Below are 25,621 nucleotides of genomic sequence, written 5' to 3'. Positions count from 1 at the left end.
AAAACTCTTTGGAATTTCATGAGTCAGGATTGTAAACGCTTCATACATTCAGCCATCGTTGTGTATCCGGGCTTGTGACTGGCTCGAGTGTAAAAACCCACTTTGGAGTGATTGCCCTTCGAGCAGATCCTTTCTTTCCCTAATAAATTCCTGCTAATCACCGTTAGGAGTCTTGATATTTGGGATGTTTTGCTTCTAAACCAGTTAGTTTGTGATATTGCTACTGGAAAGGTCATGGCCTCCCGCACATCCAAGCTTTTATGGACACCAGATTTCACTTTCTTTTTTTTACATTCGAAGTTTTTTTTTTTCTTTTAATGTCTCCATAGCAATCTATTCGTACATGTAATGTTGCGCAGCAATAAAGGGAGATGTATTTTAATGGCAAATGGAGTGAGGAAGATGGTATACCCCATCTTCTTCTTTCTTTATTCCATCTTTAATTTTTATCAATTTTATTCTGCCTTCATAGTTTGTGCCGTGGTCACTCATCTTCCGTTGCAAGAATGCTGTATTTATTTTACAAAGCTTCCAAAGAAAAGATTGGTTGCTTAGTGCAAGAAAAAGTTGAAGCAGCCTTAACAGGAAAAAAAAAACTTAAACGTCAACAAACAGGTGTAAATAATCATAAATGCTCTTGGATATGGAATACAATTCATTCTGAAAATGAAATTACCATAATTTTCCCCAAGACATTTCTAGTAACATTAATTTTACCCATGTTAATTCACGTCTATCTTCTGCCGAAAGCAATCAGTTTTTGCATCCAAAATTAAAAACCTACTTCCGTCTTCTAAAACCAATTTAATGTAAATCTAATAAGTAATCATTTATAACATTTTCATCACGTTCAACTTGGGCGATAACGCTAAGACATTGCTCTTATTTCATCTTTATGATTCAGCTGGTAATCCCGAATAAATTTAGAACTGGACAGTACGCTTTTATTCATAGGCAACATACTAATTCTTACGACATACATATGTTATTGGTAATACCGAGAACATAGCCCCATGTTGATTTAATTTGTTAACAGAGCAAGAACTTGCTGCATCATCTACGTAGATCGTGTGATGATAACGCAAACTATTTTTTGTCCTTTGACGCCACAAGTTTCGTATTCGCGAAGTGAACGGAATAAAAATAAATTCTGCCAAAAGGCCAGACAATAAAGGTCGAACGAGCTGACGCAGTGCCATCAGTCCTGAAGCATTGTCCTTGCGATTATTATTCCTTTTACATGTTGATGACGGTGGTACTAAGGGCAGGACCACGAGCGTCAAGGAGGAGTTGGAGGAGGAGGAGGAGGGGATGAACGGGGGAGCACGTACATAGAGCGAGGAGGAGGTGTTAGTGGAGGGGAGCTGGGACTGGGAGGGTAACGCCAGCGAGGTTTGTGATGTGGGCAAAGGCATTGGGCAGAGAGACAGACCAACAGGCGTCGAAGTCCGTCCGTCTAACTCTTAACAGTGTTCTGCTTCTGATAGTGTGGACAGTTCGCCTCGTCGTCAGTACGCGTTTCAACTCAGACCGGTGATGGTCTGCTTAGGGTTATGGGGTGGGATGACGTGAACAATGTACGAAATATTTTGTTGGGTATGAGTTGATCGATAAAAAAGACGAACAAACTTGAGCAGTGATTACCTACTGTGTGGTGTGATATAGTAGTGCTTTTTAAGAAGTGCCAAGATTTTATAAGTGACTGGTAAGTGCGTCGATGTCGAGGGGCGTTTTGGAGTAGTAGCTTGTTGAATCAGTAGCCTGCTTCGTGCTTATGCAGACTCACAGTGGCTTTATTATTATTATTATATTAATATATTCTCAGTATCTTAGGTGTAGTGTTCTAGATTATACCAGTATCTCGATTATACTCAGTATCTTAGGTGTATAGTGTTCTATATTATATATCGCTTAAAGACTACTAGAAATCGTGTGTGAGCCAACATACAACTACAGTATTTAAATCAAAATAACCTTGAATGGAATTATAATTAGAAGGGGAATTTGCCGGCTAAAACATTCTACAATGTGTATGTAATAGTTCAATGTACTATAATCTCACGATTTTTAGGTTAAGAATAGTTCACAAACGTTGGCTTTTTTATCCTTGTTTGTTTAGTGTATATTCCACCCCTGTGATAGGAATAGTCAGCATGTGCCAGAAAGGGATTTAATAGTTCAATGTACTATAATCTCACGATTTTTAGGTTAAGAATAGTTCACAAACGTTGGCTTTTTTTATCCATGTTTAGTTGTATATTCCACCCCTGTGAGAGAAGAGTCAGCTGTGCCAGAAAGGGAATAGTTCATGTTTTTGTTTCGTTTCAAGGCCTGTGCAATACCAAGTACTGACTGCAAGAAAGCCTATTTTCAGTTGCTAGTTGACGTCTTAGCAAAATGTCTTGCATTGTTGCATGCGCTTCTTCGCTTTGTGGCTTTTACTGAATTGCTGTGGAAATTACAATCTTTCCCACTCATTTTCACGGTAACTGGGCGAAAAGTTATTAGGCTTATCAAGGGAAGACATTGTTGAAAATAGTAGGTACTCTTTGTAATGCAATTTCACGTTCTTGGTACAATGGTAACGTGCTTTATTTCTTGATGAAACTGAGGGATCGGGACGGGTGTGCTTTAGTTGTTCATTATCAGTGGTTCGTAAATGACAGTTTGCTGGGGTGAACAACAAAATATAAACTTATAAGTTCCAGCGCTAATATGTATATATATATATATTATATATATATATATATATATATATATATATATATATATATATATATATATATATATATATATGGCCCGGGACATTATAATTTTGGGAAGGATTAAGAATGCTGATTTTCTTCGATACAGAGAGTTACTGAGAAAAGGAAAGAGTTAAGTCTCTCTCTCTCTCTCTCTCTCTCTCTCTCTCTCTCTCTCTCTCTCTCTCTCTCTCTCTCTCTCCACGCGCTGCTCGCTATCAGGACAGCTGGTACAGTCAGTTATGTGTTACTCTGTCTTGCAAACAGACTGCATTTATTTATTCCTCCGGAAACAGGAGAAAGACGGCTACATTCACCATAATAAAGCCTTACTGTGCAACTTCCATTTTGGTTAATATGGTTCTTGACATTATATATATGACAGCAGCTCTCTTGTCGTCGGGGGCGAGCACAAATGATTGACTTAGTACCATAAAACGTATAAAGTTCTAAGAGGTCCACAATAATAAAAAAAAATGTTGCGAGTTCGTGTATAATTTAAAAACCCTTTACAAAGCTTTCGAACCCTTCCCTGGGTTCATCTTCAGCCCTATAATATAATGTTCTAAGAGGTCCACAATAATAAAAAAATATTATATACTCTCGCGATAGAGAGTTTTTTCCAAATAAAACTTTTCGTCGATTTTCGCCATTTATTGAGATCTTTTGACATTTTGCAGTTTTACTTTTCGTACCAGTACGCGCAGTATCCAGTCATTTTAACTGATGCACCGGCTGGTTGGGATTTGGAACCTCGAATTACTTAATATGCAGCGACTGCGCCTAGGAATTCCCTGAAGACCTTGCTGGCTATAATTATTGCCTGACTAATAACGAGTGTTTCTTGCGTTTAATATGAATACCTTGTCAACGCATGGGCGTGTTTATTAATTTTTTTTTTTAACCAAACTGAACTAGACAGAACAGGAACCGTAGTTGACAAAGTTAGTTTAGGCAGCTTGAAACGTGGACTGGTTTGGAACAAGTCTGTATTTTCAATCTGAGTTTAATATCTTAAGTTGATTTAGCTCATATTATGTACGAAAGAAGTAAGCTCGTGTTCCGTCTCTCCAAGCGCCTCAGTGGCGTGGTTGGTTTGGTGTTTGCTTCTCACCTCGGTGGTCGCGGGTTCGATTCTCGGCCATTCCATTGAGGAGTGAGAGATGTATGTTTCCGGTGATAGAAGTTCACTCCCGACGTGGTTCGGAAGTCACGTAAAGCCGTTGGTCCCGTTGCTGAATAACCACTGGTTCCATGCAACGTAAAAACACCATACAAACAAACAATCTCTCTCTCTCTCTCTCTCTCTCTCTCTCTCTCTCTCTCTCCTTATATTGTTCAGCTTTCAGTTCGTAGGACGTTAAGATTCAAGTATTTATTTTTCTCACGTTTTTACTTGATTAATCTTATTTCCCACCGAAATTTAAGTCCCTGGGCAGCAGAAATATGTCTATGATGGGTTTCACCGCTAAACCCACATGAATGTTAGCTTTTCGTTTTTCTGTGCACCAACTCAGCAGCAGCTCGCTTTACGCGAGGAAATAGACCTATGATGATATTTATAAATTAAAACGGTCCACTAAAGGAAGTTTACTTTTGATATTTATTGATATAACGCATTTACTATGTTCAATCAGTTGTCACATCCCTATAAAATAAATTATTTTCCTTGTGTGATATTTAGCCTTTTATATTAATACTAATTAAGTACATTATTAATTTATGTTCAGTCACACCCAGTTTAAAATGTTTAGATGGAAAATTCGCATCTCGTCATTTTCATTTAAATATTACTTCCACAAAATGTGACATTCTTTTCTGCATTTAGTAAAATGTAATTTGTTAAAAGTCTCCAAGTGTCTCTAAGATCCTGGACGCCCACGCACAAGACAGCTGTTTTTTGTGGTTGCATTGTTTTTAAACTAATAGCATAACCCGGAATGCATTTTTTTTTTTTTAACATTTAAAGTGAGCATCATTTTCTTTATGCTTTGTAACTGACAAGAAACCTCCAAACCGGTAATTAGCGCACATATCCGACTAGGTGCGCAGCATGAAATCATTAACATATATTCCGTTAAGTCGACGATGTGCATATGGCGCGAAAGTCTGCCGCTACCAGATTTGCAGGAAAATGAAGCGTCAGAGAGACGGTGGCTCACCGCACTTCCTCCAAACGTAGCGTATTTCGTTTAAGGCTCTTAGAGATGTATTATAGATAAAACTTGAAATTTCTAAACTTGGTGTTTGTATCACCCTCGCGCAGTTCTTTGTTGGCGGTTCTCGCCTCCAACACAAGATTTATGGAGTCCTTGTATAAGAACTGCATGGTTAATCTAGTTGAAAGTTGACACTAGTCACTTATGAATAGTTTGGTCTCTTGTTTATTGCCATGCTTTTGGGGTGACTAGCTAGACCTATACTATGATTGAAGAATTTGAGTTGTCAAGATACCGTGCTTAAAGGTAACTTTTGGTAAATCTTAATTGTTGGAAAACATGTTCCATGACAGGCAAATACATAATTTGCGTTTAACAAGTTAAAATACACTTGGATTTGGGTCTTGTAGGTAAATGAACAATTTCATTATCACGTCTAAATAGATGGTTGTGATTAATTGTGACGAATGGTTAGTCTAACAAGGGTTATTTTTCTCAGTGATTGTTGGTATCTAAATGGTCGACTTCTCTCATACGGTCAACCTCGTATTTTTTATGTAGTTTTAATTTTTGCTTTTCATGTTTCTCAGAGAGTAAAAACTTCAAGTATAATAGTTAGATAATTATACAAAATGTCATTGTACAGGATCTTACCGTATTATTATTATTATTATTATTATTATTATTGTAGAATCTAGTCTTCAAATTAGCAAATGCTGAATGAAGACTTAACTACAATTATACTTCCTCAGTATCTTGTGTTTAGCCTATTCTTCACGCGCTACATTTCTTAATCGATTTCAGGGTGTGTATAGAAATGCATTTACTTACTTTCTGCGGAGATCGAATATTTATGTTGAAAATTCGTCAACAGTAATGGCAGGTTCGTTTAAGAAGAGAATAGCCCGAGCATTACAAACCCAGAATTTCTCATTAGTTTTAGTCTTTCTGTTCTTGTATTTTCGCTTACAGAGCCCTGCCCGTCAGTTAAACGAAAGAAACCCCCCACCCCCATTCCCCCCTTCACGTTTTGAATGGATTCTAGATAAGAATGAATGCAGAAAAACAAAAAGAATGCGAAACCTAGAGAGACCTGTTTAGATGGGAAGAGGGCGTACCCTGGTAGGTGTGGGGGCGGGGGGGGGAATCATATTCTTAGACCGTTGGGGTGGGGGGGTGGTGTTGAGCGATGGGTGGAGGAGGAGGGACGGGAGGTAAATGCAAGAGATGTCGGGGCATATTGATTGGCTAAACCCCCGTCTTCTCGCTCTCTTTCCTCTTCATACACCACTCATCCCCTCCTACTTCTCACTCCTCCTTCCTCATATCACCATGGTAGGTGTAACTTACCCTTCTCGTCTCTCTTAAGAACCCATTCCCCAACCCCCACCATTTTTTAATTGACACCCACGCCCCTTTATAATAATTCTGTTTATGAACGATAACCTTTGGTGCACAGAAACTAGAGTAAAGTCGCAACAAAGCACATGGCTCGTTTGAAGGCTAGGAGAGAGAGAATCTCTCAATTTTAAACAAGGCCATAGATTAATGCGTGGATGCTGCAACGCCACTGTTTTGATGGCGAATAGACTGGGTGATAAATCGTCCTTTAAATCCCAGCAGGCTATTCAGTCTTTAGGGTACACAATGAAAACTGAAATTTTTTAAAGTCGCACCGGGCATTGTGGGTGGTTTCAGTTTAATGCTGCCGCCCTAAAGGTTCTTCAAATGACAATCAGCGCCTGGAAAGCGGCTACACAACAAGCGTATATGGGCGATAACCGAAACAAAAAATGCAGCATTAAATATGCACTTTCCCACTGTGGACATAAATTTTTTATGAGTATATTATGTTTTGAGTGAGTTTTAGCGTCCTTTGAGGTGTTTATTTAATGGGATAAGATTTGTATTATAAGCTGACGGACACCCATGCTACAACGCAGCTGAGCTTAGCTTTTCCTCGATGAAAAATTATCAAATATTGAAAAAAAATCTCTGCCAGCTCCATAAATGTAAGAATTAAAGAAATATGTAAATATGAAAGCCCAACATTCGATCATTTGATTCATTCAGAATATAACTGGATGCAAACGTCGAATAACTACATTAATAGGAACCATTGCGCTCTTGCCTAATTTGGAAAAAGGCTAATTCACATTTTTTTTTTAAAGGAAAATACAGGGGGTGGCTAAGATTTGCTGGACATATTTAACCATCCCAACATTCTGTACTTGATATCGTTGCATATTCTCAAGAGAGTAGATCTATTGCCTTAAAAGTTTACGTGTGTTTTCTATTGTTGCTTAAAATTGAACCCCGTGTGTCTAAAAGGCAGTGGCTTTTCTTGAGCCCAACTCCCTTGTCGTTCGTTAAGAAATACTCAACTCTTTAATTGCCTGCAGTTAAATCTGTAATTGGTGTTTTCTACTTTAGATTGTTTTGATTGTGGGAGTTTTTAGTTTTAAAACGTAAAAGAGGACATTGGGAGGTTATAGGCCTAGTTACGATAGAAAGCAAAAATTATTTATTTTCCTTGGGAACTGAAAAGGGGATCATAAGATTAATTACATCGATGTTTTTTATGGTTTAGATTTTTTTTTAAAAATTCGAATGACCATCAGTTGGAAATCATTCGAGTTTTTAATGTACTGGTAATTAGGAGAGAAGCCATTACGCGCTCGATGATGGAGATGGCTTTGTTCTTTATGAAAAGAGAGCCGAGATTCGATGAAGAAAAATAGGGCGTTTGAATTGGCCAGTTGTTCACTGATTAAAGCCGTATATTTGCCAGAGTTTTCAGATGTCATATTAGTTATTTGAATATACTTTATGGAAAGTCGTGTGCAAAGCATTTTGTTAAATTCAGTTTACGAACGTTAACTACATTCGAAACACTGTTTTGGGTTTCCTCTCCGGTTCCTTTTACAGTTATAGTCGGTGCTGTGATTCGCCTTTTTGATTTCGTAGGCAGTGATTCTTTTCCACCTATTCCTTTTGCGTACTTTAATGATAAGTAGAGTTTTAAGTACTTACAATCAGCACGAACTAGAGTTAGAGCCATTGTTAGCTAGTTTAGCCTATAGTTGTGCAGTGCGCAGTGTAATACAAGCGCAAAGTATCTCCCTCACCTTAGTGGTGTGTGGGGCTCATTAAAAACAACTTTAATATCAGAATTGCTGAAACATTTGAACGATATAAATAGGTAAAAGTTCAAAGCATTCTACACGAATTGGTCTCTTAATGAACCCAAAAGCAACTCGATTAAGCCTATCTTGGAATAATTAGGAGCAGGATATGAATTTTTAATACTTTTACTTCATCTTCGAGTTTCAATTGTATGTGCCTACCGTTCATATCCCCTCTTTAACACACTGACATTCTCTCTCCACCCCAACCTCCCTCATTTTTAAGTATTTTAGACGGTTTGGTGGTTCCTTTAGCCAATTCTTTCTGTTATTTACCATTGACCGGACGAATGGTCAAGGTTGAGACCATTCACACTAGTACGAAGTTTTTGTGTACCTTGGTGCCACGGGCTCTCTCTTAAAAGCCATCTGCGAGAGTAAGGAAAACTTGTTTTTGTTATATTTTTGGGTTTTTGTAATTCTACGTTTCATTTTCGTGGCAGCGAGGAAATTATGGACCTTGCACTTTGCTGATATTGCTGCCGCTGCCGGGTACAAGGCTCGTCTCCCTCCCCAGTGTGTTTGCCGGCAATGTCACACAGAAAATTTGAGCTTGACCCAAATGCTACTTGTAATTAGCTAAACTCGTCCATGGTAGGTGGGTGACATTCACGGAAAGTAAGATCAGTATTTTCGCTAGCTTTTTTTCATAACTGGATTGCCTGAGAAACTCAGTTTCCCGCTAGACTAATGTGGCTGTAGATGATTTCTCTTTAGTTCACCGAGTATTCTAAACATTTAAGTTTTCCTGTGACGCGCTTGTATCGATAGTTTGTGATAAATTGTTCAAGATTAGTTCATTAATTCACATCATACAAATGAAGATTTCTAGGTAATTTTTTATATTTTTGTTAATTTTACCTTGTCGCCTTTTCAACGCATATTCCGGACACAAGCGTGCACAACTGGCATTGATGTAGCCGTTAAGCTTCCGATACACGTCCTTTGAAATTTAATGAATTTGAGCTTCTCACCGGAAAAATACCGGAATCTCACAAGCAGTAACAACAGTTTTAATCAAACAAAATGTTGATACTTAATCTCCTAAACTTTCAAACATTACCTTACAAATCTTTCATACCCTAAACCTGAGTGCTTCGTTCATCACTACCTTAAGTATTCCCCTCCCACTCCACCAACACGCAAATTTTCAACATTCTTGACACAAGGCCTTCCACTCACTCTCCTGAAAGGTATATAATATCAAAGTGCAGTCAAGAATGGGAGGTGACGTGAGGTATTTTTGAATCACTGTTGTTTACCATTACATTTCTAAGCGAATTTTGATTATGTGGGGCCCCTAATTTATATATACATATAGTCGTGCAAAAACTTGAGCTAGCACGTCGTCTATGGTAAACCATGAATTGTATGATGTGAAGCTAATGAAAACTGTATCATTGAGCACAAATAGAACCAAAAGTAATATTTTGTATTCGAGTCAAGTGAAAATCACATCCATATAAATGAACTCACTACAATTTTCATGGAACGAGGAGAATGTAAAGTTTGTAATCCTGTCAGGGAGAGGCCGAAGGTGAAGCCCATGAAAGAGAAATTGCTCTGCTGTCTTATTATGAGGTATACCTTCCGGTACGTCTGTTAGTTCGCTGTTTTGTCATCTAGTTGTCTTTAGCAATTGTTACGCGATATCTGTATGAATTACACACTTCTTTATTTACTCTTTCACTACCAACATTTTTTAATCCCCCTTTCTTCTTCACACACCTCTCTCTCTCTCTCTCTCTCTCTCTCTCTCTCTCTCTCTCTCATCTCTCTCATCTCATATAGTATATATATATATATATATATATATATTATATATATAATATATATATATATATATATACACACACCATACGTACATAACATACATACACACATATATATAGTATATGTATATATTGTATACGCGTGCGCATGCATACACATACACGTGTGTGTATGTGTGTACCTTGCACATTTCTACACACAAATTGACTGAGTTAATGTCAAGTGTTACTTGTTGTGTGTAGCGCATAAAGCCGTCTATGCGGCATACAATAAGTTTTAGTTGGCAGTAGCCATGTCAGTATGCATCATCATTTTTTGGAAATAATTAATATATTTTAATAATGGAGCCTTGAGGAAATCCGTACTGGAACGTCAACACATACTTTGGGTCGGAAGGTGAGACGTCCTAATGGACCTTCAGAGCCCAATCGCTTCCAATTGTTCAGTTTGACGTTCTAGGGATTCCTATTTCCCTCTTGTTTCTTCGGACGATACGAAGGTCATTGGATCTCTCTCTCTCTCTCTCTCTCTCTCTCATGCCAGACATGATAGACATGAGTGAAATTCTGTTAAAGTAATGTTCTTGTAAATTCTTTTATCCACGGTTAGAAAATCGGCAGTTTGTCGTGTGGGTTTTTGACGATTTGCCTGTTATTTAAAGATATAACTTTTTTTTTACAGAATTTTTTCTAGACCAATGTGCACAAGAGGCTGGCTATACGAGAGAGAGAGAATATTTACAATTGAAAGTTTTTATTTTTTATTTTTGAAGAGCAGCGGTGCTGTAATATAACCAAAAAATACCATTACCGACTGATATTGTATTTTTTCAAGCTTGGTGTAATGTTATTTTGTTGAAGATGACTGTACCGTAATATATTTCGGCATACACACCACGGCAAGTTATATGGCAACTCCAGTCTTGTTGCGTATTATCATTACCCTTTGGTAAACGTGTTTTTAAGTCACGCTTTCACATATTATAACGCTCTTGTCCACTGGCAGCATTACCAACAGCTTATCATTTTGTTGAAACGCAAGGATATTTTCTGCCACATTGCCGAGTTGCCAGATGTATCTTAACCTTGTGTATACCGGATTCATAGGCCAATTGTACTACAGATCGTTTTCAAATTCCTCTCTCAGCGAGTTAGTGAGCATGTTTTGAGCTTTCATGATAATGGCCCACGTGACTCATCACTTGTTTGGTCACCTGGAATTTGAACGATCCTGTTTGTGGGTGGCTGGTCAGTGCTCAAGATAAGAACGGTCATAGTCAAGAATGAAAACAATCCTGTACAATAGGCGCATTAGTTTGTCTCCAAGAGTGGTTCGTGTAAAAGTCGCATGAGTTGTCTTAACGGCCGGAATTCGTAGTTTGTTAACGGAATATATATATTTTATATACATATTTTTGTGTATTTATAATATATATAATGAGTAGACACTCAGCTAAAATTAAATTCAAAACATTTAGGTTTCTCTAATGATCATGTGTTTCAGCATCGTAGAAATAAGCGTTAGTATTTATATAGTACTTTTTTTATTTAAATTAAATGTGGAGAAAATGAAGCAAAATTTGAATGAACACTTTTATTGAAAGTGAATTTGTGAAGCACACTAGTCCACGAATCGCTTGGCCCAGATTCTTAGACCCACGTGTTAAGGTCTGTTCTTTCGAGGTTGTAAGAAAGGACTATCATTTGTTGGATGTCCAGTCGATTTGAGGCTTTGAGCTCAGGAAGCCTATCGGTCTGCGTCTCTGTCAGTGCTCGGGAAGCATGCATAAGTGTTGCTTTCAAGCGGCATGAAGAGAAATTTTACTTGTTTTTAAAAAATTTACTTCTTGCGCGTGAACGATTTAAATATACTGGTCTGTATCAAAGTGCCTGAAATACCCAAGGGAAGCAGACTATTAGTGTTTAAAATATAGCATCAATATTATGACGAATGCGCAAAAACGTCGTCCATGAGAAATACTCGTGTGTCTTTTCATAATTTCATTAGTGGACCATGAACACTGTTTTCGTACACGAACTTGTGTGTACCCTGATGTGAGTGTTGCTCTCTTGCCAAGATTGGGAGCAATTGTTGGATCCACTGCCAAAATTGTTTTATTTTTTTATTGCACATTTTTTATCTCATCTGGTTGTTTCCAGCGATATTCAGATGTTCGGTATGTTTTGTCCCACTGAATAATTTCTTTGTTTACTTGGTTTCTAGTTTTATGATGACTTTTATATGAGTTTTTGTTCTGGATGCAGTTTAGGTAAAGTTCTGTCGTCTTAGCGCATAAAGTATCCCTTTATAAAAGAAATTTGTGTACGGTTATGTGAAAGGGGTAACGCAATCCTTTATTAGGGTTTTATACTGAAATGATAGTCCTTTCTTACTTCATCGCACTGTGAAGACGCAACCTATGCAATACAACCTGGGCACATTATTTTAGAAGAACCGTTGCGCTATGGAGGGCAAGACTATATTCGATAATGACGGAAGTAGTATTGATAAATGACTGAGCAGTTATGATCACAGAAACCGAAACAAACTGGTGAAATTAATGTTGTTTAAGTTATTCACTGGTGTGCATAACATTTATATATTTATTTCAATAGGATAACAGGCTAACGTGGTCTGCCTAGTCCTAATTGCTGTTATTTTTTTTCTTTGTTCAGTGAAATGCTTTATGCTATTTTTTTTAAACTGGTAAGTACACCAGTTTTTAAAAAGAAACTGGGTTGCGGTAGTTTTACTGTGTATATTACTTGTCATATGCAGATTAATGTGAAAAGAACTTTTTTTTATGCTAATGAATTGTCGAGTTGACAGTTTTCGGGATCATTATTATTTGTCCAAACATGCAGGATAGTTGTCTATGGGAAAAATCCTCTTGATTTGATTCAAGTTTGAAGTTAACAAACTTAATTGTAAAATTTAGACCCAAAGACATTGGAGAGTGAAGACTGCAGAATACAAAACAGTATGAAGAATTAATGCTGCTCGGGCAACGGGAGAATATTAATCGAAGCAGTTGCGTCAAAGACTGAAAATATTTTGTGCACCTCAACTAGGCTTCCCTTTCTGAATGAACAAAATGTTGCAGCCGAAGGTCGATGAAATGTTGTCGTTTGGCGTCCTAGGTAGAGAGAGAAGCTGTCATGTGGGAATCACCTGGTTCAAGAACAGGGACAGAATGAAGAACTATACATACTCTGTTTTTTTCCATCTGTCCATCCGCCTGTGGTGTTTTTGTATGGTAACACTGCGTCCCGGGCTTTGGACAGTTACATTCAGCTTACATTCAACGATTATAATATCCTATTTCGAATATTAACGGTGTAATTCGCATACAGTAAATTATTAAAACACTTTTCAGTTGCAAATATACACCCAGATATCCTTTTATTTATCTAAAACTTACACTTAGCGTAACTATCTAAAGCCCGGGACGCAGTGTTACCATACAAAAACACCACAGGCGGATGGACAGATGAAAAAAAACAGAGTATAGTACCTTTGACTTTGATCTTCCTTTATTTAGCTTAGCCCGAAGGTAAACCGCTCGAGCATAGCACGTTCAAGATTTTTTTTTAATTAGTCATCTCTCGACGTTTTACATTGTCGTAGAAAGGAAGTGGAGATTCGAAGCCCAACCTTATTTCTACAGATGTTTATCATAAAGGGTTGTGTTCCCCAGCTGCATGTTACAAATGTAATACGCATTGGACAAACCATTAAGTCTAATAGCGTTACAGGTTTCGCGGGCAAATGCCACATCTCGCTTAGGCTATGCGTTTTCGATAGCGTATGCTGGCTTTGCGCCAACATGTTCACTTTCATCTCTGTCTTCTGTCAGCAATCATAAACACCCCCACATATATTCGTCTATATGTGCTCTTATAAACATGTTCCGTATATTCACAAATATCTGCTCTCTGACATACCTGCGTGTGGACAAGCTGAACACAAATCTTGCGTTCGACTGTGGCCTTAAAGAAAGTGAGAGTGCTTCCCAAAACACTACTTTTAACCTTGACAGCAGTGTGTCCTTTGGACGAAAGCGGACCTGTGCAAGTGTTAGCATAAAATTAGAATGCGATCTGAATTACAGGCATTGAATAGACAGCAAGGTCATAGAGTCATGAAATGAGACACGCCATATTCAATGTCTCATTTGAAAAAGACCATGAGGGTCTACTTCGGCATATTTACGACGCGTCACATGCTCTGATGTGCTATGATGGTACTAAACACCGTATGGTAAATGTGAAGTAGCTGGCCGCACGAAGATATCGTGTATAAATATGATTTGTCGACCACTTAATATTGATATGGGTATCTGTGATACTTTGATCTCTGATGGGGCTATTGCTAAAAACGGCGCGTCCCAAGGAGCTTCCGCCATGTTTGGTACGTGCAGCTAACAACCCAAGGTAGTACCGACAATAAATATGAAATATTTATCATGCCTGCTTTGAAAGACGGGGAACGTAATATCAATTAAGTATGCCACCAGCTTTCAACCTCAAGCGCGTAGGGTTGCTATTTCCAGCATCTAGAGTATCATAAAAGTCTTCAGATAACATTTTTAATAAGGTGTTGACTAATTCCTGTCATATCCCTTTCACTCAGTACCTGGGTAAAAAGTGTTTGACAACGTCTGGTATGTAGACAGCTTCTCGTTCGAAGTAACCCTCCATTGGGTAATGGGAAAGTGTAGTAGTGTAGTAACTGATGTTTATAGCCGGTGTTGTTGAGATAGACCAAGATTTCCATAGCAGAACCTGTTTTTACAACACTTTCGCAATTCTGGTGGGCTATGAAACGATTAAGCTCTTTGTTCTTTTTGTAGGTTTTTTTTTTTTTTTTTTTTTTATTTGATCTGCTTTTTTTTAACACTCGATGGGAACCCGTACGTTCACTTTACCTGCCTTTTAGTTACTTTTTTTCATCTATAGCAGTAATAGTGGGTCCAGGCAATTTACCCGCTCTCCAAAATCGTACAAGTAGTTGGAAACAAGGCTGTTTCCAAGTGGCAGACGATAGGGTGAAATCAAATTTGTGTTTGGGGGATAAGTTTTCATTTTTTTAAGTTTTATATTAATTTTTTTTTTAGTAATCCGTTAGATCTGAATATCGCATAGTTAGGACATCTTCTCAATAATAAATAATAGTAGTAGGAAGTTGAAATATTCTCCTGTATAATAAAATTATTCCAAAGTATTTTCATATCTCGACCAATTTCAAATTGTAATGTCATGAACAATTATCAGTTATGCTATGCCACAGACAGACAAAAGAAAATAAAAGTATAGGGAGTACTATGCCACAGACAGACAAAAGAAAATAAAAGTATAGGGAGTAAATAATACTGGTTTCTCGCCTTTTCAGATAGTACAGTGTACTGCTGTAATTGACAGCTATTTTCTTACCATCACTAAATTACTGTTTTTAGCATTACTTTATGGGTAGGCTTAGATGAATCAACATTACTTTACAGGGAAGTTACATAAATCAGCATTACTTTATAGGTAGGCTTACATAAATCTGAATTACTTATGAAATTATTTTTTAAACCGCCCTTGAAAAAAACGTGAATATGGAAGAAATTATTTGTATTTGAAGAAGTGTAGAAGCAGAGGATATAAAAATATATGATGGTCTAACGCAGGTAGATGCACTTATAGACTGAACAAGTGTTACTAAAGTTCAACCAACCTCTGAGGGCTAACTTCAAAAATAGGGATTGATGTTGGAATCCTGTATAAAATCAGGCTGAATAATGATGAAAGGAATGGTTGTAAGTTTCTAAGTCCTATGTGTAAGAATTCCAGTGCTCTGGAATTAAATGTATACATAGGTGAATTATGAAAAAGGGTGGTTAGGTTGCATTGAGAGAGAGAGAGAGAGAGAGAGAGAGAGAGAGAGAGAGTGAGAGGAATGTTAGCGGTGACAGGTCAAAAGAGCAGAGAAATGTTCGACTACACAGTTTAGTTTAGTCGAGTAATGGGGCCAACTATTTCTTGGAATACTTGGACAGTGTGTATTTTCACGATTAAGCAATTAAGGGATAGATAGATGCCATATATTGTGAGTAACGTGGTACCAAGTTTGCAGTAATCCGTAGTCTCTCTCTCTCTCTCTCTCTCTCTCTCTCTCGCGGTAGGGAGAAATAATATCCGAGGAGAGAACAACTGAATTCAATTGAAAGATACTACATCAAGAGACGATTCAAATAATGCGTCCAAGTTGTTGAAGACCGTTAATGCTAGAACTGTATGCTTAACTTCACCAGCGGGCTAAGTGTCGTTTCTTTATTTTTTTTCCCTGTATCTATTTATTCAATTTTAGTTCTTACACTAGAATCTTCCAGGCAGCGTACATAATTTACCTACATCAGATGTCTCACTAAAATTAACAGAACTGAAGAGGATATTTCCATTCTGTTCATAGAAAAAGTAGTCCTCCCTGAAAGGGCCTCAGAGAGAGAGAGAGAGAGAGAGAGAGAGAGAGAGAGAGAGAGAGAGAGAGAGAGAGAGAGAGAATGTAATGCGAAAACCAAGTTTTGCTCACAAACAACAGTATCTTTGTCCCTGAATAATTTGTATTTAGGAACACTGTCCCTTGACATGTTCTTTATAAATGCACCTTGTTAGAAGTTTGCACTTTTGCTCTTCTGAGGTTTATTTACCGAAATAAACGACAGTATGCGTCGAAATCTGCATATTGCGACACGAGATTAGTCTAAAGGTTCTAGTACAAACGTGCAGAATGCTCTTTGAACGTGGTTACATGGCAACAGGGGCGTCTGAACGGCTGAACAACACGTGAACTCGTTTGGTCGCCTCCGCTCCGCTTACATGACGATGGCATAGCTTTCAAGCGAGCACAATTGCCCTGCTTCATTCCTTCTCACCCACCTAGACCATACTCCCCCTCGAGGGAGCTTGTCTTGCTAGTACTATTGTTCGATTTAGTCTATCTTTCTCTCTCTCTCTTTCTCTCTATATGCATTTATTTTTTTCATGCTTTTATTTAAAATGACTTCTGCGTCCGTTTGTCTTGCTAGTACTATTGTTCGATTTAGTCTCTCTCTCTCTCCCTCCAATTATTTTTTTCATGCTTTTATTTAAAATGACTTCTGCGTCCGTTTGTCTTGCTAGTACTATTGTTCGTACTATTGTTCGATTTAGTCTCTCTCTCTCTCTCTCTCTCTCTCTCTCTCTCTCTCTCTCTCTCTCTCTCTCTCAGCATTTATTATTTTCATGCTTTTATTTAAAATGACTTCTGCGTCCGTTTGTCTTGCTAGTACTATTGTTCGATTTAGTCTCTCTCTCTCTCTCTCTCTCTCTCTCTCTCTCTCTCTCTCTCTCTCTGTGTTCCCCGGCATTTTTTCATGCCCTTAATTAAATTGATTTCTGCTTCGTGCGTCTGTCTGTTTGTTTGGTTCAGAACTTGTAACTCAATTTTCGACCTGTCCTCTTCGTCCCAAGAACTTGAAATTTTGCATGGTTACTCAATCCCGGTGAAAATTCAGACTGACACGATCAGTAGGTCAGTAGTGACCTCTAATTATCCTTCAGTGACCTCTCCCAGTATCTCAGGATATGTATGAAACCCTTCAGATTTTTTTTAATATCTTCTTTGACTCGACAGAATATCACTTTCAATTTGGGTATACAATCATAAATCGGTCACAATTTGTCAAAACTAAAAAGTTTAAAAAATAAAACAAATTGTTTTAAATATTGTTTTATTAAAGATTTAAAAATATATAATTTAGACACCAGGATTTTCTTACTGTTAATCATGTCTAGAAAAATAAAACGTTAAAATTATTTTTTGTACTTTTTTTAGTGCATTTTGATAACCGTGTTTTAAGTCTTTTTTTATAATGTTCACTTTTAGCCTTTATCCTGTCCTAATTTCAAGTTGAACTCCATATTCCGTAGGCGTGTGATTTATACGTGGCGAGCACATCTCTCGTCCATAAATTATAAACAAGCGATAAAAATTAATTTTTGGGGAGGTTAGTAATATGACAGCGCTGCTATGATTTTTTTTCTTGCGAGACCATGCGTACTTAATGGGTCTGAATTCCTAATGTTGCATTAATTCTGCAAGTATGATAACGCCATACCATTATGCTCTTGGGCCATGCTGACGTATAGTCTCCACCCAATTTACCTAGTCTATGCCTAGACCCAACGGTCTCCACGAATAAGCTTAGGTTGGCGGAGTCTGTCATTTATGCATTTTTTTTTTATTGGTACGAAACGCTGGTGTTTTTCTTCCCTTATATATTGACATTACTGTGTATTTTTTTTTTTTTTTTTTTTTTTTTTTTTTCTTTTTTTTTTTTTTTTTTTTTAAGAAACGCTGCTGTTTTTCCTCCCTTATATTGACATTACTGTGTATTTTTTTTTTTTTTTTTTTTTTTAAGAAACGCTGCTGTTTTTCCTCCTTATATTGACATTACTTTGTACTTCATCCTTTTAAAAGAGAACACATCCATAGTAATCCCAGTGAACAGTTTAGTTAAAATCGAAAGGTTAGAAACATTCCATTTCAGTACGGTTATTCGATTTCATTATTGGTTGCAGTAGTTTGTTTGATTTTGTTTATTGTAAATAATGACATTATTTGGATGTGAAATACTTAGCCCTGGTGTTTACTCATAGTGTACTTGCACTGAAATAGAAGCATAAAGATAAATACATATTAGGGATGATGTGAGGTCAGCGTACTTATTGCACTCTTGTTGTTGGTAGGTTATAGCTAGTCATTTTTTTTTTTTTCATTCAGCTTTATGAAATGCACGACAGTTTTTTTTTTTTTATAAAGTTATTAAACCAATTATGTGTTTTACGTTTCTCTTGTTTTACCGATTTTTTTTAGCACTATCGATTTTTTATTGTTTTATATCATGGTTCGTATTTATGTTGTAGTTGTAGCATTGACAAGTTAGGAATTACTGATGTGTAATATATATATATATATATATATATATATATATATATATATAAAATATGTGTACCACGACAAACCTGATACATTTTCTTCGTTCTTAACACACATTGTAAAAATGTCCACGTGGTTAATTCAGATTTACGGCCTTATTTCAGTAGGTGTCCTTTAGGTAAATGAATAAACAGTACTTTCACAAAGAACACGCGTACACAGTCTTTCGTTTCTTTACCAACGCCACTCCACAACAATAGTGACCCTGGCAGTGTGACACCAGATCATTTCTGATCGCAACAAGTAGATGATGATACACATACAGAGGTCATTCCACACAACGCGTTTAGGCCTATGTGTTAGATAAGGAACACGGATTCGTCACTGACCTGGAAACACAATGACCAACAATGTGGAAAACCCGCCGCCTCCGTAAGTAGATTTTGTTGTTGACGCTTTTGAGTCTTTGTCTAACACAGTCTAACACACATCATATTACAGTTGACTAAATACTCCTAACCATTTATGATAGTGTCATCCCCGTAGGCGGGAATAGTGCTGCTCACTCGCTGCGCTGTCTATAGGCGTTGCTTAAGGTTCTTTGCAGCGTCCCTTCTACCCTTATAGCTGCAACCCCTTTTGCTCCTTTTACTGTACCTCCGTTCGTATTTTCTCTCTTCCATCTTTCCTTCCATTCTCTCGTGACAATTGTTTTCCTAGTGCAACTGCGAGGTTTTCCTCCAGTTACACTTTTGAAAATCTTTCACTCTCAATTTCTCTTTCAGCGCTGAATAACCTCCTAGATCTCGGTGCTAAATTTCATATTCTATCTTACTAGTGCCAACATTTGCCTTCTTCATTGTTGTGGCTGTCTACAGTTGCGTGCTGTGCAAGAGTGATATATCTTGTAGTCTTTACAAAGATTGACAGTGGTTTCATATTACGTACTTAATTCATTTATACTGTGTAAGAGAAAGAGAATGTTGTTACTAGGGCGAAGTAACATGGGACACTCGTATATGTCTGTTGATTCAGTTAGACGAGTACTTCATGTTTTCATGTATAAAAAATCTCCCCTAGAAGGAGGCCACTATGTTCTTGCTTGGGTCTGTCGCCAGGATTACGTGAAAACTGAAGCCAAGTCTCGAGACCCATCTTGGGAAAATTTGACCTCATTCTGCTTTTTTTTCTCTAAGAGGTAATAATGTAATTGAAAGGAAGCAAAAATGCTTCTTGCTGTTTGTCAAAGAAAACGTGAATAACGTAAAGGTTAGTCGATGTAGTGATCTACTTTTGGATTTTTCACATCTGGGTTTTACAGGACTGAAGACATCAGTTATGCAATAAAACTTTTGAATTTCGCAGCATTGCGTAATTTGAATAGAGGAAAGAGATCGTAAAAATTGCTTAATTTTAGTCACTCATATTGAAAGTAAATTTATGAGGTCTGTTGTAACACCTGGTCTTGCTTTTCTGGTAGGGCAACTTTTACCTGTAACTGGTATACTATGTATGAAACAAAGACTCAATATTTTTTATGTTATTACAAGGCAACATAAAGTAGTCTCACCTCGTATCAACCAGAAAATGAAATAAGCTCGAATATTTATGCTGAACACCAAGAAATAAGTAAAACGAATGAAAAATTACTTGGATGCCAAATAATAACAATTCGACCTATACCACCCAAGGCGTGTAAACTAACCATTTTTTTAATCTTGATTGTTCTGCCTTCAGAAATTCCATAAGTTCCTATCAAATTTAAGGTAAATAAATCTAGCTCATAATTGCAATAAACGACTCTTTAATGCCTTAGTTAACGAACGCAGCAGTAGAAATCATTTGTCAAAAATGGAGAAAATTTGGCAGGACACCATACCCAGAAACTCGCTTTCTCCATAGTTATCTATGTTAGAAGAACACTTTTGAAGATGAGTGCTTCATGTTTTAGTGCAGAGTGAATCGTTATCGAAAAAAAAAAATAAGTGAGTGTGAAACCTTTTTAATTCCCTCTTAGCATGTCACAATAAATTGTCTGTAGGAAACCGTAGGGTATCTGCGCACAATACAATTTTATCTCCGTCACGTTTCGTATTGAAAAAAGTCAGAATAGCTGTAAGTGTGGGACACGAGCAATCTTGGAATAGAATTTATGTAAAAGAGAACTAGTATTAATATAGTGTAGATGCAAAGCAAATCATTAAATGTCAGTTAAGAATTTCAGACTTAATGAAATCAGGCCTTGTCCAAAAGTCATGAGGAAAGGTCTTTTCCGATTGAGCACAGTACTAATAGTACTGTTTTCCTCTGTGATACAACTTTTGTCTGGAAATCAGAAAGGAACAGACTGGTGTACGGTGGAATCGGGCGAAAAAGTTGTACAGCTGGATGAAAACTGGACCGGCAGAGGAAGACATAGAAAAAAAAAAGAAGTCAAGGATGGCTAGAATGATAGCAATTTCGGTCTGGGTATCAATGTCAGTCGATGGTTTTACAGTTTTCAGCACTACACCCATTTTACTTTTCACCGTTTGTCTTGATTCTTCAGGCGAAAGACAGCTGTGGTATTGTATTGCCTCGGACATTCATACCTTTCACGAAACGATTGTGAAATGTAAATCCTAAGTGAATTCATTGCCATATTACTTATTATTTTTATACACTTTCACTCCCATCGTAACATTTAGATAACTGGAATTGATAAGTTTATGCAAGAGAGGTCCACGTGAAAATCACGTATATAACTTTTGAGTCATTTATCCAAATACGGGCCACCCTTTACAAAATATGATAGATTACCTGCAGAAACTCATGCTGCATTTTTCACGCTATGTTGTAGATACAAAAGTCAGCCGCCCTATTTGTTATACTTTGTATGTCTGACGCAGCTAGCCATATTTCTCTCTCTCTCTCTCTCTCTCTCTCTCTCTCTCTCTCTCTCTCTCTATGTATATATCGTTTCTATAGCAAAATAACATAAATCTTCTTGATGGCATCATATCGGAGCGGGAACCGTATAAAGAATGATGGTAACATATGAGTTCTCTTATGAAAGTGTATTGTTGTGGATATGATGATATGATGTTTTCCATCTTGTCTTTTATGAATATATATAGTGGGCTGACTTGGCTAGTAAATCTCTCTCTCTCTCTCTCTCTCTCTCTCTCTCTCTCTCTCTCTCTCTCTCTCTCTCTCTCGTGTTGAATTTGCAGGCTGTTCTAATAATCATCACGTAGTTTTGCGTGCACATGTGAATATGAAAAGCATTTATAAATAAATTTCCGTTCTTCCTTCATGGTGATTGGTACCAGTTGGGTTGAGTCTCCTATTCAGTTGGGCTGATTGGATAAAACGTTTCCATACTCTATGATATGTTTGTAATAGTTTATTTGAATATTTTTTATGTGAATGGAAGTAACAAATGCTTTTCAAATGGGTAGTTTAATTTTATGGTTTGGAATCCATCGTGGTCATGGATTCGAATTTCGTTTTGAGAACCCAGGGAATCCTTACGTGATTAAATGGAAAAGGATGATAAGTTTTACATAGACTATAACATTTTATATAGTTTAATTAGTAAGTCCTGTCTGGAATAGTAGATAACCATTTCCTGAAATTCGAAGCCTAACTGTAAGTCATAACTAAGGTTGTGTAATAAACTGCATATTATTTTTCCAGTGCAATTGCTGATGTTTCCAGCTCTCTCTCTCTCTCTCTCTCTCTCTCTCTCTCTCTCTCTCTCTCTCTCTCTCTCTCTCTCTCTGGTGCAAACTGAGAAAGTCTTATAGCTTCGTGTTTCCCAAGTTTCGACTCCTTTTTCGTTTGTACCGAATTCATTTAGCCTATGGAATTCCTGTTTTCGCGTTCAAGTTCCTCCTGGGAGCCTGGAAATTTGCAACGTATATTCCAGACTCCCTTGCTGGTTATCCAGCGATTCTCTTGCTCATATTTCCAAAATAAAGGTGCGTTGCCACTGGACCAGACTAACTCCAGGCTACTGATTCTTAGGAATGTTATTGTGGCTGGTTGGGTTTGTTATTTTCGTTCTTGTTATGGTTATGCTAGGAGACAACTGAAATATAAAAAAAATGGATAAAAAAATACGTGTAAAACATTCGTCGAGGCTAAGAAATATTACGATACACCCTCCAGACCTACACAAATTATCATGATTAACCCTGAACAGTATTACGATGCATGGCATCGTAATACTGTGAAAATCGGAGAACTACAGTGATGTCATGAAGTGGTTTGCTGCACTGCCTACAGGTTTAAGAATTTAAAAAAGAAACTCAGTGCATTGAACAGCCCGACATCTAATAGTTTTTTTCCACCTCCACAATTTCCTTAAATTTTGATGTGAAATCCCAGTTTGTCTTAGGATTACAGTATATGGATTTAAAGATATGTCTATATATCTACATATTAATTCTCTTACTATCCGGGAAAATGTAAATATTCTCAAAAAGAACGTCTTTTTAAATATATATATATATATATATATATATATATATATATATATATATATATATATATATTTTTATGTGTGTGTGTGTGTTATACACACTAAGACAAGACGCTGTCCTATCAAGAATATTCATTACGTTTTCTAGGGTTATACTATCCGGAAAAATGCAAAGATTCTTACTAAGACAACGTTTTTTAATATATATATATATATATATATATATATATATATATTATGTGTGTGTGTGTGTGTGTGTGTGTGTGTGTGTGTGTGTGTTATACACACTAAGACAAGACGCTGTCTTATCAAGAATATTCGTTACGTTTTCCGGTGTATAGTAAGAGAAATGATGTTGACGATGGACTATATTATTGAGCATACCCTTGAGCTGTTGCTTTAATCAAGGAAGTTTGATGCTTTCTCTGAATTTGGCACTTGCTTGCCTTGTATTCCACGCTTCCTTTTAAGGGGCCATGTTGTCTGTCATGCTCTGGTGCCTCTTTAAGATGACTTTTGTCACAGTTGATCGGTCTTTCATTTGCTGTAACTTGAAATAATTTGTTGGGAATCATTGTCATCAGTCATAATCGCCGTGTTGTGCGTCGCACTCTTGTTTTTGAGATGTCATGAGTTAAAAATACATGGTTTTAATGTGCTGTAAGTTCAAATGAATTACTTGACGGATAATGCATGTTTCTGTAAACAGTGAAGTATATCGTACAGTATATGTTTTCTTGAAAATATATCTTAAGATTTCCTTGTCAGTTTATTGAAAAGTACAGTTTGTGAAACTGTGATTTCAGACTGACTGACCGATAGCGACGTTCATGACTTAATCACCGAAGTTGCGTGATTAGTTGTTTTGGATTTAGCTGGCCTTATGCCAGCACGGGCTCTTGCTCCTAGAGCAGCCCGTAAAGAATTAAGTGAGTGAGTAGCCACAAACATTCTAAAGGCCTAGTGACTAAGGTGGAATTCTAACTCCGCACGATTTGATTGAACTATGCTGATATTTTAAGAGATAATCCTCTCTCCTAGCAGTTCTTGTATGTTGTGTGACCTTAGGTTAAATGTCAAGAGGGTCAATGTCAAGGGGGTCGTTCATCTCGCAGTTATTGTCAATTTTGGCACCGGGATCTTCCTAGATTTCGAATCGTACGTGACACAGAAATAAAGCGACCCAGTTTACAGCAGAGTTCATTTAAATGCCTCGCCCTTCAAGGTAAGATGCCTGGAAGGCTGAATGGGTGGAATTAAACGAGCTTTCTAGTGTTACATGGAGGACCTACCCCCGGATTCTTCTTCTGAATGTCAGACGCCCAACTTGTTCCCCTTGAATTGTTCGGCTTTAACAAAGAACAAAATGGACTTCGACTCTTAATGCTCTCAAGGTACTGCAACCTCTGCTTCTGTGAGCAGTGGCCATTTTGCCAAGTGCTTTTTGTTTTTACCAAATTGAACTTTTTTATTTCAAGCAGTAAGTGGGAAAGAAAACAAAGTGCAAAATGTTCCGTTTGTTTGTTTCCTTGTATTGTTTAGGTAGTTCGTTTTTAGCTAACTTTTTTGTAAGCTTTTCAAAAAGACATCCACATAATATGAATTTTACAATTTCATATATTTAAATAGCATAGCACAGACAGGTGTAAGAGCATTACATCATTACTTTTAATGCATTATTTAATGAATAGAACCGAGTCTACCATCAGTTTTAGAGCCAAGGAGAACGTGCTCATGCACAGAAAAAAGTAATTTTTTCTAAAGGAAGACTTAGGTCTATAGTTATTACACGAGGTATGCAAATTAGTATGGTATATTTTGTTATGGCCTAATGTTTTTCAAGTGGCTATAAAGGAGAGTCTGATTGCAAACCTGAAATTCGTCCTGCGTTGTACCAGTTTATATATACTCTTGTCCAGAGATTCAGTCACATTTGGCCGGAGAAGCTCCGGTAAATGAGTCTTATAATATCCTTAACCAAACTCAATGGTCCCTGTTTTTGTTTGTGTAAACTGAGAAAAAGTATTGTTGGCAGAATGTTCTTAGGACTAACGTTAAATTTCTCGGAGGGCAAAATAGGTGGCAGCAGTGCGGGAAAATATGCCAGGTCACATTTTCTCGAGCAGTATTTGTATCGGCGCTCAGGAGCGTTGCTTTTGAAGTTACGATGCCAGATTAGATACTTACTTTCCTCTCCGTACCCAGGTTGTGACCACTGCTCGATGATTGTGACCTACACTTTATTCAGAATATGTTTTGATAATGTTAAGGAGATATTTTAAGCATTATTATCTTTCATAATATTAAACCGTGCTGATGTATTGTATTTTATAC

At 37.2% G+C, this 25,621-nt stretch overlaps 1 protein-coding gene across 10 annotated transcripts in view; it reads left to right on the top strand.

Annotated features, from left to right (window-relative positions):
- Nucleotides 1-25,621, top strand: part of LOC135214922 (ATP-binding cassette sub-family G member 1-like) — a 354,258-nt gene that overhangs the window by 303,755 nt on the left and 24,882 nt on the right. The window contains exons 1-2 of one of the 10 annotated variants that reach the window (XM_064249400.1): nt 1,410-1,577; nt 18,987-19,254. The exons of 4 other annotated variants lie outside the window; for them this stretch is intronic. In XM_064249400.1, the coding sequence (XP_064105470.1) occupies nt 19,223-19,254 (32 nt within the window). In that variant the 5' untranslated portion in view covers nt 1,410-1,577; nt 18,987-19,222. Of the gene's footprint in view, nt 1-1,409; nt 1,706-18,986; nt 19,255-25,621 lie in introns of those variants that run through there. 5 more of the 10 variants (XM_064249399.1, XM_064249398.1, XM_064249397.1 and 2 more) reach the window with 5 other exon arrangements.

Source organism: Macrobrachium nipponense, chromosome 46 (genome assembly GCF_015104395.2).
Source record: "Macrobrachium nipponense isolate FS-2020 chromosome 46, ASM1510439v2, whole genome shotgun sequence".
Lineage (NCBI taxonomy): Eukaryota > Metazoa > Arthropoda > Malacostraca > Decapoda > Palaemonidae > Macrobrachium > Macrobrachium nipponense.
Note: the sequence above shows the minus strand (reverse complement) of the source record. Positions and strands in the feature narration are given on the sequence as shown.